This window comes from Hipposideros armiger, unplaced genomic scaffold, assembly GCF_001890085.2.
Source record: "Hipposideros armiger isolate ML-2016 unplaced genomic scaffold, ASM189008v1 scaffold_107, whole genome shotgun sequence".
NCBI classification, from domain to species: Eukaryota; Metazoa; Chordata; class Mammalia; order Chiroptera; family Hipposideridae; genus Hipposideros; species Hipposideros armiger.
Window position 1 is genome coordinate 997,192 of NW_017731457.1, and position 16,109 is coordinate 1,013,300.

Below are 16,109 nucleotides of genomic sequence, written 5' to 3' on the forward strand. Positions count from 1 at the left end.
TAGAGTCAGTGAGCCTTCCCAACCTTCCTGAGAGGTGAGGCCTGTTACCCACAGTCCCCAGGGAAGAAACCTGGAGCTCCAGGGGGTATGTGACTCATCTCAGGTGCCAGAGCCCCAGAGCTGGGGGACGTGAACCCCAAACTCACACCCAGGCAGTGCAGGAAAAACCACTGATGGCTGGTGAGACCTGGCGTTGGCTCTACCCGAGTCCGTGTGACCCCACGTTGCCAGAAATGCCCTCCAGCAGGTCCCCCACCACCATAAAGAACCCCCAAACTCTGTGATCCAACACTGTGCCTTGGGAAGAAGACAGGCCTGAGGCCTAGGCCAGGTGCTGCCACTCACTAGTTGTGAGGCTTCATACAAGCCATGTCACTTCACCAGTCCTCATTTTCCTCATTTTCCAAGTGGGTATTAGGACACAGGGATTTTGTGAGATGGGATGAGAGAACTTGTGTGAAGCACTTAGCCAGTGCCCGGCAAACCATAGGCACTTAATAAAGATTAGCTTTCTCCACTGCCTCCCCATCCTCTGTCCTTGTCTCTCTAGAAGGAAGTTCTTGCTATGTATGAGTTCTCCTGAGGACCCTGAATGAGGGTGTCTGCGAGGACCGAGGGACAGTTCTTACGAGGAGGAAGTGGCCTCTCCAACCCGAGGCTGAGGCAGATGTGAATGCGAGTGTGTTGATCAAGGCCAGGATGCAGAGTTTCAGAGGGTGGGGTTTTCTGGTAGCGCCTCAGTCTTCCTGGGGGCCCCCACAGCCCTCCCAATGGGTTGCAGTCCCTGCCTCCCCTCGCCGCTTGTTCCTGTACAGGGAGCAGCTGGGATGGGGGGCTGGGCCTCAAGTCCCTCTGAACACAGGGCAGCTGGAAGGCTGGTCAGGGCAGCCCTGGCCCCATCCAGCTCCTTGCTCACCATATCGCGTGTTAAAGAGCAGCTCCACCTGCTTCCGCAGGGGCCGGATCACATCACCATGGCTATCTGAAAGGCAAAAGCAGCCTGCTAAGCCTCCCCAGTGGCAGCGGCACCCTGCTTCTCAGCTCATGTCCCAGCTCTGCTGGCACCAAGAATGACCCTGTGGTGGGACCCTGGAATAGGGAAGGCCAGGGGTGGTGGTGGCATGTAACCCATTCTCTCAGAAATGGCATCCCCAGACAGGTTTGCAATTCCTGAGCTCAAACACCTGCTTGTGAAATCCAGTCTAGGGCATCACCAGGCCTGAACGGAGATCTGGAAGGTTTTGTGTCCTAAGAATGACCATGGGCCTTTCTAGGTAAGTGTCACTCCAGACAAGCTCAGTGATTTAACTCATAAATACTATGCTGGCAAACTGAGTATGCCACCACCAGGTGGCATTAGAATTTTGTTAACACTTCATGGTTTCCTGGCCTTGGCCGGCTGGGTTTGGGGAAGAGACACCTCTCCTTTGACGCTCACTTATTCTATTCCAGGGGCAGATACTCCTGAGATTCTCCAGGCCCACCCTCATGGTGATTCCTCTTCCTAGCCTACTCCCACTCTCAGCAGGAAGAGATGAGCAGGGCTGATGGACACAAAGCTCATTTCTGGCTTTCAGGCCTAAATTCTATGTGCTCAGGAAGACTGGGTTCAGACCTCCCTCAGCATTAAAACCTTCGTGCAAAGAAGCAGAGTGTGTATAAAAACAAAAATGGAAAACCTTGCAATTTCCCTTACCACGAAGAGCTGCTATACGTCTGACCAGGTACCTCCTAGTTCTAGAAGACAGGTCTGCCAGCCTCCCACCTCAGGTAGCCCATGGGACTCCCACCCCCAAATGGAGTGTGGGAGAGAAACAAAGGGGAGATGAAAGGGAGCAGAGGTGGGGTGAAATGGGGGAGGTGTTCAGCGTCTTACCCTCCACAGGCCTCTCCTCCGGACGCAGGTCCTCGCTGGGGCCTTTGTCTGAAAGAGAACAGAGGAAGCTGGAAAGCCACGCCATCATCTCTTGCATCCTGTGCTGCCAGTCAGGCCAGGCAGGTGGGCTCTGACTCTGAAGCACTGCATGGTGACCCCCAGACGGGAGCAGGGACCCCGATTCGGTACAGGCACCTGCCCTCGCCTCCATGTGAACAGGGCAGGTTCAGAGACCACGTGTCCCCTCACATTTGGTACGCATCCCCCGGGGGGCCAGCCCTGAGCCTGCCAGTCCTTCGACTACTGCATGCTATGTTCTGTTCCGGGCACGATGGGAACAAGACACAGCCCTGTCCTCCTGGTGTGACACAGACATAACACAGTGCCAGATGGTGGTGATGCCATGAAGAAAAACAGAGGCAGATAAGGGAACAGAGGGAGGCAGGTGGGGGGCATGGGTCAGGTGGTTGGGGGTAGGGCTGATGAGGTGGCACTAGCCCCAGCCCAGGTTGGCAGCAATGGATCCAACCTTCTCCCAAGATGCTTGCCCACAGGTAGCAAGGGCAGAGTGCAACCACCAGGGAGGTGACTGCTGAGGCTGTATGGAGATAGAGGGGGTCTCCTGTTGGCCTTGGGGGGCTGAGGAGGGAAGGCTTCCTGCAGGAGGGGGAACACCTGGGCTGGATCCCAGTGTCCAGGAAAAGCAGTGAAGCAGGAAGGACACGTGCAGGGAGGAAGGAGTGTGGGGAGGAGGACAGACTCCGAGAAGACTGCTTTTGGCTGGAGGACGACCTGCAAATGCAGACAGTGGGAGTATGGTGAATGGGGTGTGGTGAAGGCGAGAGGGCCCCTTTATCACCAAAGCTAAGAAAGGCACTGAGCAATTTTTAACACTTGAAACGAGATGGGAGCTGTAACTTAGGAAGCTCGCTGGTGCCTTCACACACAGGACTAGCCCTTAAACAGCCGCTTTCAGCCCACGATGTACAGTTGAGCCGGGGAGTGGCGGATTCCAGGTCTGCTTTCCTGCCAGCTCCAGAGATCACTCAGTGATGAGGCATGCAGGGTACTGTCCCCTGTCCCAGATGGGATCCTGAGCTGCAGGAAAGGGGCTAATCATGGGAGAGCTGACAATGGCCAATGCCCACTCACCGACTGAGGGCAGGTGAACATCTGGGATCACCAGAAAGCCTGAGACTTGGGGCTCAGACCAGGAGCTGGAAGGTTTCAACTATGCTCAGTCGCTGACTTGAAAAGGTTGAGGGCCAGCCTAAACCTAAGGGTTTAGGCTTAAACTTTCCTCAGGGAAATGGACACATCAGGTGGACTCTGCCTCTGCCTGAAGAACTGGCACACCGTGAGCCTGTGGTTAACGTCCTGGGAACAGCTCAGCCAATAACAGGGGTGATTTGGCAGATCATTAACCCAGTTTCCTCTTCACCCAGTGGCGTAAACTCAGGCGAGTGGGTAGCGGGCTCCCGTGGGCCCTCAGCTCAGCTGTCCGTAGAGGTCACGGGCCTGGTAAACTGATAACACTGCTGTATCGCCTCAGTCCCACTTCACCCTTTACGAGGGTTCCCGGACCTTCTCCCAAATGAACGAATGCACTTGTCTCGGGGTCAGCTTCTGGGGGATCCCACTAATACACTGGAGCGCAAGGCAGACAGACAGGAAGAGATGAGTCTGCTGGGGACAGACGAACAAGCGGGGCCACATGGGAGGGTTTCCCTGGGCAGGAGCCTGTGACAAGGAGCCAGGCGCTGTCTGTCCCGAGGTGAAGGAAGCTGCCCAGGTATCATACCTGGAACACTTATTAATTCACCAGGTGGCCTGTGAGGGGCAGGAGAGCAGACACCCAGCTCAGGAGTCTGTCCTCGCTATGAGCTGTCCATGTGTACAGTGTCCCCCTCGCACCCCCTGCCCCCCGCCCAGGCGGCAGCAACAATCTAGAGAGCAGGCAGATGACCTGACCCAGCCGTCCACAGGAGTCCAACTTGGGAGGGTTCCTGCCAGCTTTGTTGGGTTCCCCAAACAGAAGGAGGCTGGGCTGGGCCCGCTCCTGGGGAGCCTGTTAAAGGCAGCCGGAGACCACCTGGATGTTTTGGGGGCCCAAATTTAAACAAGGGGAACGTGTGTGATCTCCACCCAGATGTAGAGGGCCGAGCTATTTCCTCTGAACACACCCATTCAAAAAGCTCACTGCTACCTCGTTTCAACAGTGAGAAACTGGAAACAACCTTAATAAATGATCAAGGACATGCTGACACAGCGCATACCATGCCGCTGCAGAGATGTCCAAGGCGCCAGGTGAGGAAGTGAGGGACAAAGTGTACACAATAGTAACAAGAGGCGTTAGCATGTGCGTAGAAAACGCAGAGGACGGACACGAAGCTAGTAGGTGCCTGAGGCGGCGGCAGTGGGAACATTTCCTTTAGGTGTTATGAGCTCTGTAGCATTTATTTTACATATGTATGTGTAAACAGAAAAAAACACAGCACATGTACACAGCCTCTAACCCACGGTGGTCCTCAAAACCTCAGAATCTTCCTGATTCATCAACTTTGAGTGGCGTGCCTTGAAAGGAGCCCTGGACGGGGAACTGGCAGCTGGATTTCAGCCCAAGCAGCATGCTCATTGTGTGCCTGCTTTCTCCCACGTTGCCTATTTTTAGTGGCTGCCATCAGGAGGATATCACTAATGGTGCCCAGTAGTTAGAAGGGCTCTTTCCAATTTTTCATTGTCATCAGTAACACTGCCATGAACACCTCGCTATGCAGAAAACATTGTCCATATTTTAGATATTTTCCTAGGATGGGATTCTTGGAATGACCGGGAACGCTCATTTTCATGGTTCTTCAAGCTGACACATTTCTTTAAAAAGTAATCGGAGCATTTGCCTTCTTACCCAAACTGTGTGAGTACACACTTCCCACTATGCTCAATGAAAGCTCTGTCCGATCAAAAGGTGCAAAAGAGATGCGCCGTGTGCAAGCCCTCCTTTCTCTGTGGTTGCACGTGTTTGCTTACTGGTTGTCTTTTTTTTGGTGCAATCTTCCATTAATTAACGTGCTGGACACTGGGATGTACCGCCCTCATCCCCAGCTTGTTTGCACTGGCAGCAGGGACTATGGTCAACTGGCAGCCCAGGGCAGCTGTCCCTTAAAGGGCTGCCTTTTTGGCAGTCCCGTGACTGACTGAGGAAAAGGTCTGGTACAAAGGCTAGGGCATCCTGGTTCAATTCGGAACTCAACAGGGCCATTCTGGCCGCAGAGCTCCCTGTGGGGTTAGCGGAGGCTGTCGACGGAGCTGCGTCATGGCTTAACCTCTCCTTCTGACCCCTTGTGCTTCCATCCCCTCCTTCACATAGGTGTTGATCCCAAGGGCAGCCCCTAAGAAACGCCCCACATTAAACTCCATTTCAGAGTGTTCCTGGGGAACACAACCCACGAAACATTTTCTTGAGCTATGAATTCTTCTAGTGCATTTGAGCTCAGTGTCTGGGCTGTCAAGGTCATGGGGAACATCCTTCTTGGTGGACTGCCTGTTCCTTCCCGAGGCATCTGCAAATTGCATAATCCTTGCTGCCTGAGGTCCCTGTATCCAACTAACTGATAAATATTTGAGGAAGAACCAAGCCCTCCAGGATAGAACGGAAAACATCCCCCAGGTGGAGGCCAGGGTCCCCCTGCAGCCTTGCTTCCCCAGCTGGCCCAGGGCCAGCCTGAGATCCTGATGGCCCATGAGCCAACCATTCCTCATGAATGGCCCACATGGGGTCTCTTCTGATGACTCAGCCGTCTATGTAGCGACCTGTTCCAGGACCGTGCCTGGGGCTGACACCTGGTCGACCTGTCTGCAATTTGGGCAAACCCTCATCTTGAAGTCTGTTTTCCTGTTGTCAGCTCAGCTTCCGTCCACCATGACTTCTCAAGTGCCATGGATGGTGGACCTTAGATATTAGCTGCCTGGGATTTGACTCGTTAGAAGCTGGAGCTCTACACTCATCCACAGCAGCTCTGCAGGCCTTTGTATCTCCTTAGCGAACGGGTCTCCCGGGGCCTCCTCACTCTCCCATTTCCAGACCCTTCTCCCTGACAGAGAAGATGGAAGCAAACAAGGGGCAGGAGGTGTTCTGCCTTTATTTTGTTATCAGTTCACACGGCACCACCCACCTTGGCCAGCAGGAAACCTTCTTATTTATTTTTCTAGACATTTGTTTATTTTTGGTAGCAGCAAAATTAAAAAGTGCAGAAAAGCATACAGAACATTATAATAATAAACACCCGTGTACCCACCAGCCGGAATGAATATATGTTAGTATTTGGTCATATTCGCACCTGAGTTTTTAATAAAACATTAAGCAGTACTGTTTTTATGTTTCCACATTTCGATAAATACTATATTATCCGTATCCGTCTGCACGTGCTTTCCACACTGAACATTGCATTTTTGAGCTCTCTTTGCACTATTCATTTAAATGCTGCCTACTGTGTTTTTGCATAGTATCCTTAAGTAATAGCAGCCCGATCCCTCCCCTCCCAACCAAGCCCACACTGGACATCACGCACAGGAAAAGCAACAAATACCATCCCTTTTCTTAAAAGTTTCCTGGCCTGGCCCTGCATCCCTGTTACAGAGCTTTCCTAACTCCAGTCACCTGAGTACTGGTATCTTTTCTGCCATATCCACGAACCTTCTGTACTAGAATTTACATACTATTTATCTTCATAATGATTCACTTTTAAAAACCTAATCATATAGAATCCCACCCCTTCTCTGCTGCCATCTGCAGGCCCAACAACTCCCCTTGCTAGATTACTGCAATGGCCCATTTCTGCCTTTGTCCTCACTTCTCTGCAGTCTGTTCTCAATCTGACAGAGTAAATACTGTTAAAATCTTCCTTGTTAGCTCCGACCGCCCAGGGGTTCCTGTATTCTCACAATCAAGCCCCCACTCCTTCCTGTGATGTACTTGCCCTGCAGAACGCACCCCATCCTCCCTGACCTCACCTTCCCACCTCCCTCTGCTCCAGTCACCTGGGCCTCCTTGCAGACATAGTCTGGGCATAGTTCACCTCAGGGCCTTTGCATGTACTATTCCCTCTGCCCAGAAAGCTCCTGATATCCACATGGCTCCTTCAGGTCTTTGCTCCAACGTCACTTTCTCAGTGAGGTCCACTGACCAAGTCCTGTAGTAACCACCCCCTCCTGCTCTCAGTACTTCCCCTCTCGGCTTTGTGTCCCCCACAGCACGTACCACCACCTGACTTTCTATTTTACTTATTGATTTGCTTACTATATCTGTCTCCCAACACTGGATGTCAGTCATGAGGGCAGGGACTTTGGTCTGCTTGGTTCACTGCTGTGTCCCCAGCACCTCATCCTAGAGCTGGTACATAGTAGGTGCTCAATAAACAAGTTGTTGAATAAAGAAAGAAACTGATCCAAATGGGGGCTCCTGGGAAAGACTAGTAACCAGGCTTAATATAGATCAAGGTCAGCTTCAAGTTTTCAGAAAGGAACCGAGCCTGGCCGGGGGAGTCAGGCATGCACCGGGTTTTCTCTAAGACGAACAGTCAATACCAAGAAAAGCCTAAGGGCTTCCTAACCCACTCCTCTGCCTGTCACACCCCAGGAAAGTGGGTCTCCAGCCCGTTTCTTACCAGTCAGCATCTCCATTCCATAACCAGAATCTTCCGAGGGCAGGTGCCCAGGCATTGAGTCTGTCATTTCCTCAGAGGTTGGTGAAGGGTCTGAAGACAAAACTCCAATGACAAGAGAATCTTCTGCCTGTCCCACCCTGTCACAGCCTCCTAGGAACCCCAGCCGAGCATGCCACAGAGTAGGACCCTTAAGGAGGCCACAGCCTAGAACTCTGGGAGGGCGGCCTTATTGATCAGAGGCCAGGCAGGGGCCCAGAGGCTGGAATCCTGGAGATTCCCAGTGGTCACCCCACCCCATGCTGACTGTCTACAGGCATGGAAACTGAGGCGTGGGGATTCCAAGTCTGGAGTCAAACTCAGATACTCTCACTCCAGTGACTTTTCTTCTCCTCCCTCCTGCCTCCCAAATCCCAGGGTAGCCAGGCCAGACAGGTGAAGGTTGTGGGGGACCTTGAGGAAGATCGGCGTTGAGACCTGACTCCTGGCACGCAGGGCAGATGTGGCTGCAGAAAGCATATGTGATACCCCGCTGCTCTCAGGATCAGACTAGAGAAACCATAGCCCAGAGACCCCTTCTTGGCCAGGGCAGGGCCTCAGGAGACAGAGGAGACAGCCCAGTCTAGCTAGAAGGGGATGCAGTGGTTCTGGCAGGCCCAGGAGCCCTGCTGTGAGAGCTATCTGATTCCTGTAAGTTCACTTGGAGCAGCAAGGTCAGCCCTTCAGACGTCTGCCCCTTACCTGGGACGGTGACCTGAATGATATCCAGATCCTCTGGCTCAATTTTGATGGGCCTTAGCCCACCTAGCTCCCCAGAGGTTCCTGCGAAGAGGAAACAAGGGATCCAGTCAGGTGTGGACATGAGCTTGGCCAGGCAAAGCAAGTCACTCCATAATATTCTTGTATCTGTGACTTGATAGTAGCACCCAGGAAAAGTCATATCAGCCCCCATGCTTCTGCCCGGACCAAGAATAGAGGGTCAGGAAGAACCTCAGACCAGTCCTAATGTTTCCAATTTATAGACCTGGCAACTGAGACCCACAGAGGGGAAGCCACTTGCCACAGACACAGTAGGAGGCAGTGTGATGCCAGAATCCAGGTTTCCCAACTACCCACGTCCCATCTGCTCCGCACAGCCCCCGACAACCAGTGAGCTCCCTGCATGCTCTGAGGCCCAGGGGGTGGGTGATGGGACAGGAAGAGGCAGAGGAAATTCATCAGCACTACAGGCTCATGGTCTGAGCTTGTCTTCTCCTCAAGGCTGCTGGGTGGGGCTGATGGACGCCGTCCCGCCCCATGACACACACTGCAGGGCCCTGCTCCGCCTCACCTGGCCCACAGTCTTCAGAGATCCCACTCTTGTCTGACCTGCGGGAAGGAAGCCGAGACACGACATGGCGCCAGCCCAGCATTCCCCGTCAGGCGGTCAAGGGCCCATGGTGGCTGCCAATTCAGAATGCACCCCTGCCCATGCTCACGCCCATCCTCACCGGTGGCCCTCCCCACAGCGAGGTTCCCAGAGCCTGTCTCCCAGGACAACAGTCTCCTGTTGCACCAGCCACTGGTCTGCTCGCTATCCCAGAGTGAACTGTCTGGGTGTCCACCTTTCCTACCCGCTGAGCTCCTCAGGCCTGGTTCTGGCCAGGTTGGGAGCCCACAACGTAGCACGATGGGGGTTTGATCAGTGCTTATTGAGGGGACTGAGAGCTGCGGGGACCATCAGCCGGGACAGGGGCCGGGAGCCTGGGGAGGGGGCTGGGGAAAGAAGCCAGGCGGGATCCCTGGGACAGATGAGTCAGTTAATTTATGGAGCCTGTGAGGGCGGCTGGGCTGGACATGAGGATTTGGGATAAATGGTCTATCCCTGGCCCCCAGAGCCCACAGGCTGGATTGGGGGCACTGGGGGATGGTGACTGCACCATGAGTTGAAGGCAGGACCTTGTGGACAAGCAGGGCAGACATCTGGGGACCAGGGAAGGCTTCTGAGACCAGGTGAATTGTGGCTAGCTCCCAAGGCGGGACGAGAGTTCTCCAGGTGGAGGGAAGTAAGCAGTCTCTGCTCTTCTCTCTCCCTTTAGATTCCCCCTGGCCTACAGTATCGTGAGGGCACAGTGTGTGTATGTGATGACCCTGTGCCTGTGCAGGGCATCAGGTGGCTGAGAGACACTGGGCACAGCACCCTTGACCAGCCCTAGGCCTTGCTCCTCTCCACAGGTGACACCACCACAGTGGTGGGGGTTGGGGGAGCGTGGGACGAAAGCGGGGTCAGGCCTTACCGAGCAGTCCCAGCCAGGTCAAGGATGGCGGCACGGGAGAACTCTGCAGAGGTGTCCTCTGGTGGGCTGGCTGGCTCCAGTTTTGTGGGGTCTTTGGTAAACTTGTTCCCTGGGTGGAGGAGAGTCAAGGAGGGGAGGGGAAGGTCAGGGCAAAGGATCTCCAGCCTCCTTCTGCCTGTGGGCCACCGGGACAGGGGTCTGTGTGAAGCTCTCTGGGGCAACCCTGGGTATGGTCTGGCTTCTGCCCCTCCTGTGGGCTCCATGTCCAACCAAGCCAAGGTGGGTCCCAAGGAGAGACGCCTCCCCTTGGAATAGGGCCCCAGTGCCAGGGAAGGGCAGGGATCTGTGAGGACTGGGCAGCAGGAAGGAGCTGCCAGAAATGAAGGGTCCTGACCTTACATATGCTGGTGGGGCTGAAGGAGCCCTTGGGAAAGAGGCCGAGTCTCCCCCAAAGCTGTACTACAGGACCATTCTCTTATTTAATTACCCCAGGAACCCAGAGGAAGGTGCTCTAACACCCCCACTTCACAGATGTGAAAACTGGGGCCCATAAGACCCTGCCCACGGTCACAAAGCTGGTGGGAGGTAGGGCAGGAACTAGGACCAGGGTACGTTGCACCCCAAGATCCATGCTCCCCTTGTGCCAGGCCGAGCCGGCTTCTTCCTCCTGAGAGGCACACTGACTACAGGATCTGGCTTGGGCTCTGGGGCCACATGCCTGGATTAGCAGCCAGTCCCCCATGCCCACTCGATGGGCTTCAGGGAAAAGAAAAAACTCACTTCATAGGCCTGTGAAAAACTAAATCAAATTACAATTATGTCTTCTAACAGCTTAGAAGAGTACCTGGCACATGCAAGTATTCAGCAAACGTTCGCTTTATTATTCCCTGTCTAGGGCATCCCAAGTCTCGAGGGGTTGTCTGCTCCTGGGAGCTGGGGATCTGTTTCTGCCCCAGGATGCAGAAGCCACACCCAGGCTCCCTCCCCACCCTGGGGTCCGGCGTAAGAGCAGCTCAAGCACTCTTAGGGGCATCAGCTTGGCGCTTCAGAATAGACTGGATGGTACCCACACACACCTGTGAAAATTCGCTCATCGAACATCCTGGGGAGAGAGGAGAGAGAAGCATGAGAATGGTGCAGGTCCAATGGCTCCCCCGGCTCAGGGAGCTGGCCTCTAGGTCCCCTTGGTGACAGTCACTTGACTCCTACATGCACGGCTCCCACATGCACGGCTGTACCTGCAGACCCGAGCCCCGTGCTGGCCATGCACATGGGCAGGAGAGGGCATGGTCCAGAAGAGCCAGATACCTCGCACCATTTCTCCTCAGCCAGGGAAAGCATGGGCCGCCCCCGGGTGGCTCTGGAGGGGCCGATCTGCTGGTCACGAGGCCCCTGGGGCCTCCTGTAGCCCCAAGCTCTGCTTGGCCACAGTTGGCTAATGATATCCTTTCCCACCAGGGCCCCACAGGCTTTTTCCTAACGCCACTTGTGTCTCAGGGATGAGCACAGTAGAGGCCCTGCTCCCAAGAAGCTCTGTCAACTGCACAAGCCAGGCCTGTCACCAGATCACAGCCATGCAGTCTGAATCACGGGACCCCTCACATGTGTCTCAGAAGCCAAGTGGGGGCAAGCAGGGAGAAGGTTGGGAAAGACTTTGTGGGGAGGGGATGGCAAGCTCAGGTGGGACGGCTGAAAGGTTCTCCAGGTAAAGGCACAGGGAAGGGTGGGGGACTCCACACAGCTGGCTGATGTCAGGCACGTGGTCTCTACCCTGTGGCCAATGGGGAGCCCCTGAGGGGCATGGCACCATCAGATCACCCCATTATCACAGAGACGGACTGGAGAGGGGATACCTAGGAACCCAGGGGCCATTCAGGGACTCCTGAGTCATGCTGGTAAGACACCTGGAAGTCTGGCCAGGAAAATGAGGATGGAGAAAAGGTGGGTGAGGGAGCTGGGGTCACCTGCCCACCTGCCTCCAGGGCTGGTGTTCTCTCTGTTCTGCCCCCAGCCCCAACCAGGTGGCACCTGGCAGCTTGGGGAGCCTCAGGCAGCTGGTCTGGGGCCCCGGCAGAGCCTGTGTGCCAGGGAACAGTTGAACAAGGGGACAGGGCCTTGGTCACTGAACCCAGGCTTCAGAGGCAACATGGGATGTTCGAGTACAAACACAAAGGGGCAATGCCTAAGGCAGGCCCAGTGGAAAATCCAGAGACAAAAAACGCCAGTGACAGAAGGCGAGGCCTAAGTCATCAGGGTGATGAGACCGCACCCAGTGATGGGAGGCTGCCAGCATCACCTGTGGTTTTATTATTTAGGGTTTTGGTTAGTATTTATCAGGGAACACTGATGGATAGGGGGCTTGCACAGTTCCCCGGCTGGAGTTGGGAAGCAGATGATAGGAAGACAGTCTGATGGTGGCTCCAGGACTGTGATGGACAGGCTCACAGGCTGCCCAGCCTTAACGCCCACTTGATGGATGCTGACCAAGGGCCACTGCCAGTCTTCCACAGCGCACTCCATAGTCCCAGGAACCCTCCAGACACTTTCCCTCTTAAGTTTCCTCTTAAGTCCTGCCATAGGTAAAACCAACATGTCGGCCCCTCGGGTTGTAAACTCAGATCCCCTCACTAGGGGGCAGTGTCCTGAGGAACAGGAGATTTGGAGGCCAGAGCTCGGTGCAAGTGGGGTCTGGGGGCCAGGAAGTCCCCTACTAACAATGACAAGACCCACAGGCCTTGTCGAGGTGCTTCTCCCTTCGGCAGGAGAGCACCCTGACTTCCCCCCACCCCACAAACACCTGGGCTGGGATAGAGACTCTACCTCTTAGCTGCTTCCTAACCCCCTTTTCTCCTAACCCGTCTGCTAGGATGATCTCATATGGTCCTTTGAAGAGGCTGGGATGTGTAATAGTGGGAAATGTACAGAGGGCTCAGAACAAAGCAGCCACTGTTTTAAGCACTTTACTCACTAGTTATTTAGCTTCCAAGCAGCACTATGAGGCACGGACAATCATTAGCCTCATTTTATAGATGAGGCAAGTGAGGCACAGAGCAGTCAAGTAACTTGCCCAAGGACACACAGCTGGGAAGTGGCAGGGGCAGGATTCGAACCCAGGCTGTCAGTGCCCGTGTGCTTAACTACTCCTTTATACATGAGAGAGATGAGGTCAAGGAAAAGGACTCTTGTTTATTTAGCATCTACTACATGTCAGGTGTGTTACGTCTACTTCCTAAGTTTATGCTGAAAAAAATCTGGGAGAAGAGCATCACTGTCCCATTTTTATAGACGAGGAAACTGATACTCAGAAGAGAAGCTGCTATTCACGGTTATCAAGCTGCAAGTGACTTCAAGCCCAGACTGCCTGATGCCAAAGCCTCCTCTTTCAGGAAGCCTTACAGGCTTGCTGCTCAGATGCCATTCAGTTTACACCCGGGAACGTTTCCTGTGTCCTGGATTCATCACAGGAGTGACCACCCCCTCACAGGCAGTGGCTTCTCGGAGCAGGAGGGAACTGTGCCTGTTGTTTCATTAAGTCCTCAGCAAAGCCCAATGCAGGGCTGGGTCTGTAGCAGGCGTTCATACCAGTGAGGAGTTAAATGAGCTATAGGTTGGGTCAAGGGAGATCAAATACCACGGTCAGGTATGTAAAGGGGACACTGGGGTGCCCCTGCTGCATTTCTTCTCCTCTATCCCCCTACCAAAAGTCAACTGAAAGAAAGGAACTGAGGCAACAGCAAGAGAGATTTAAGCTAGACAACAGTAGGCACTGCCTGACAGAAGGGTGACTGATTTCAGTTCACCTACAGAATCATTTATCAAGTGCCCTTTGTGACCAGGACCCCATCAAGCTGGGGTTGTAAAGGCACAAGAGATGGCTTAGACGTGGTCCAAGCGCCTGGGAGGTGAGGAGCATGTCAACTGGGGAAGAAACCACTTGTTACCAAAGAGTGAAATTCGTTACCAGGGGAGGGCTTTCAGATGCAGAGAAAAGCAAAAGTGGGCCTTGAAAGATAGAGACAGGTGGTCAGGCAGGTAGAAAGCTGGTCCAGGTGGAGGGAAGTGCTTTAGCAAATGCTCAGAAGAAGGGGAGGTGGCAGGAATTTCCAGGAATGGGAGGCAGAGGGGCATGAAGGCTGGCATGGTGGCTGCCAACAGGCTAGACAGCACACGCTGTACCGTGAGGGCGAGGGCCGGGTTCAGTGAAGGGTTCTGAGTGAGAGACCCACATAGTAAGAGCTGACTTTCAGAATCATCTCCTGGGAGGCATCAGAGGTCCAGACCCCTGGCCACTTGTCTCAGCCTCTCATCCTCACCCCTGCCTCTAACGTGGGATCCCAGGGTCACATGGGCCCTCTTCTCCTCTTCTCGTCTCGCTTCTCTCCTCCCATGATCCCTTCCTGGCCCACGCTGACAACCCTCAGATTTTTCTCCTGAGCTCCTGACATCTCAGCTTGGCCTCTGAGAACCCCATCTCCTGAGCTTCTCTGAGCTAACATATCCAAAATGCTCTCACTCAGAAACGAGGTGATCCTTCCCTCCCCACTCCCACATTCCACCCACCAGCAAGCCGCATCACAGTTCAGCATCTATCCCACATCCAGCCACTCTCTCCCTCCGCCTGCCATGCCGGCCTGTCCCACTGCCCCAACCTCCTCGCAAATCTCCCCACCTCTGCTCTTGTCTCCCGAGAGTCCGATCTGCCCCAGCAGCCAGAGGGTTCATCAGACCCCAGCTATGGCCTCTAGCAACCCTGCAGAGGTCCTTCCCACGGCTCTGGAATCATCCCTACACTCTTAGAGTTGATTCACAACCTCTGTTCATGCTCCTTATACCCCTGGGCATCTAGGCTGCTCACTGAGGCCGACCCTTCCACCCAGACACTGCCTAGCTTGGTGTGGGCCTCCCCTTCTCAAACTCCCAGCTCACCCTAAATACGTCCCCCCGCCCGTTTCTCTCCCCCCCATTACCCTGTTTATCTCCTTAGCTCTACAAAGTCAGAAGGCATGAGCCCAAAATTGGACAAGCATTCATTCGTTCGTTCGTTCATTCATTCATTCATTCCACAAATACTAGGTTATCTCCTACATAACAGGGACTGTTCTGGGTAGTGGGGAATTAGCAATGAGCCAAACACAGCCCTGCCTGCAGTCCCTGCTTACTTTACAGTCTAGTGGCAACAAATAAATGAGCGGGCACCTGAATGCATGGAGAGCCGCACCCTCAGAGGGCTTCTGGAACAGATGCCTGGGAAGGGACTGGTGCATTGCTGCCTGTAGGCAGGGGGCTGGTTGGCATGGCCTCTGCCACAAAATCCCGCACCCCCCCTTCTCTGACCACTTAGGAGGGAGCATTCAGGAAGTCTGGGCATTGCCTGGAGCTGCTGGTGCCAGCTTGGTGGTGAGTCCAGGCAACTCCCCTGCCAGCTATGAGGGCCAACACCTTCCCCAGGGAGGAGGAGGCTGCACAGCTGTCAGGTTAGGGAGCCTGAATTCTCTGCCAGGTCCACCCGATTCTCTCTGGTAAGTCACAGAACCCCTTCATTCCATCCCTGCGTCATTATCGCCTCCTCAGGGGCCTGCCTCATGCCTAGCCCTCACACCCTAATACTCTGAGCCTGGGACCAGCCCAGAGCAAAGGCCATGCCCCTGCACCCCACCCCGTACCTCTTAATGATGAAGTGGATGCTGTGCCGCTCCTCCAGGATCCGCTTCAGCTTGGGGACCCCATAGGTACAGGGGCGCTTGAAGGGAATCTTGTCGGGGATGCCCACGATCTCCACTGCCTCTGGGTCACAGGCGATCTTCCTGTAGGGGACGGGGACCATGTGGTCCAGGCCCAAGGCTTCCGCTGGAAGGGCAATGGTAAGGCTGAGTGCCAGATGAAGGCTGCAGGACACACAGGGCCCCAGGGCCACGGTCTTTATCACCTCCCACTTCCCCGACACCACTCTGGCCATGCTGAAATGTCAAATCATGTCACTTTTCTCAAAAAATCCCCACAGGTGCCCATCTGACTCAGTGATACTCAAAGTCCTACCTAGGCCTATGAGGCGCTATGTGACCAGGACCCCATCACCTCTGACCTTATCTCCCTCCTTTCACCCCTCTGCTTCCTCACCCTGGTCTCTCCGGCCTCCTTGATGCTTCGCTAACACACCAGGCACTCACCCCAGGGCCTTTGCACTTGCTCTTCTGTCTACTCAGATATTCTTCTGCCAGATAACCATATGCTTCCCTCCCCTCTCCATTCAAGTGTTTCCTCAGATGATACCTCATCAGCCTAAAACAGCCCCCTCCA

At 54.4% G+C, this 16,109-nt stretch overlaps 1 protein-coding gene across 6 annotated transcripts in view; it reads right to left on the bottom strand.

Moving 5' to 3' along the window:
- GTF2IRD1 (GTF2I repeat domain containing 1) overlaps positions 1–16,109 on the bottom strand; it is a 105,597-nt gene that overhangs the window by 40,792 nt on the left and 48,696 nt on the right. For all 6 annotated transcript variants that reach the window (XR_002124540.1, XM_019646878.1, XM_019646879.1 and 3 more), the window contains 8 exons: positions 15,476–15,659; positions 10,889–10,914; positions 9,813–9,921; positions 8,867–8,904; positions 8,278–8,358; positions 7,540–7,629; positions 1,877–1,924; positions 917–982 (listed from right to left, as the gene is read on the bottom strand). Coding sequence is in view for 5 of the 6 variants with exons in the window: in XM_019646878.1 (XP_019502423.1) it covers positions 917–982; positions 1,877–1,924; positions 7,540–7,629; positions 8,278–8,358; positions 8,867–8,904; positions 9,813–9,921; positions 10,889–10,914; positions 15,476–15,659 (642 nt within the window). In the remaining variant the exon portion in view is untranslated. The remainder of the gene's footprint in view (positions 1–916; positions 983–1,876; positions 1,925–7,539; positions 7,630–8,277; positions 8,359–8,866; positions 8,905–9,812; positions 9,922–10,888; positions 10,915–15,475; positions 15,660–16,109) is intronic.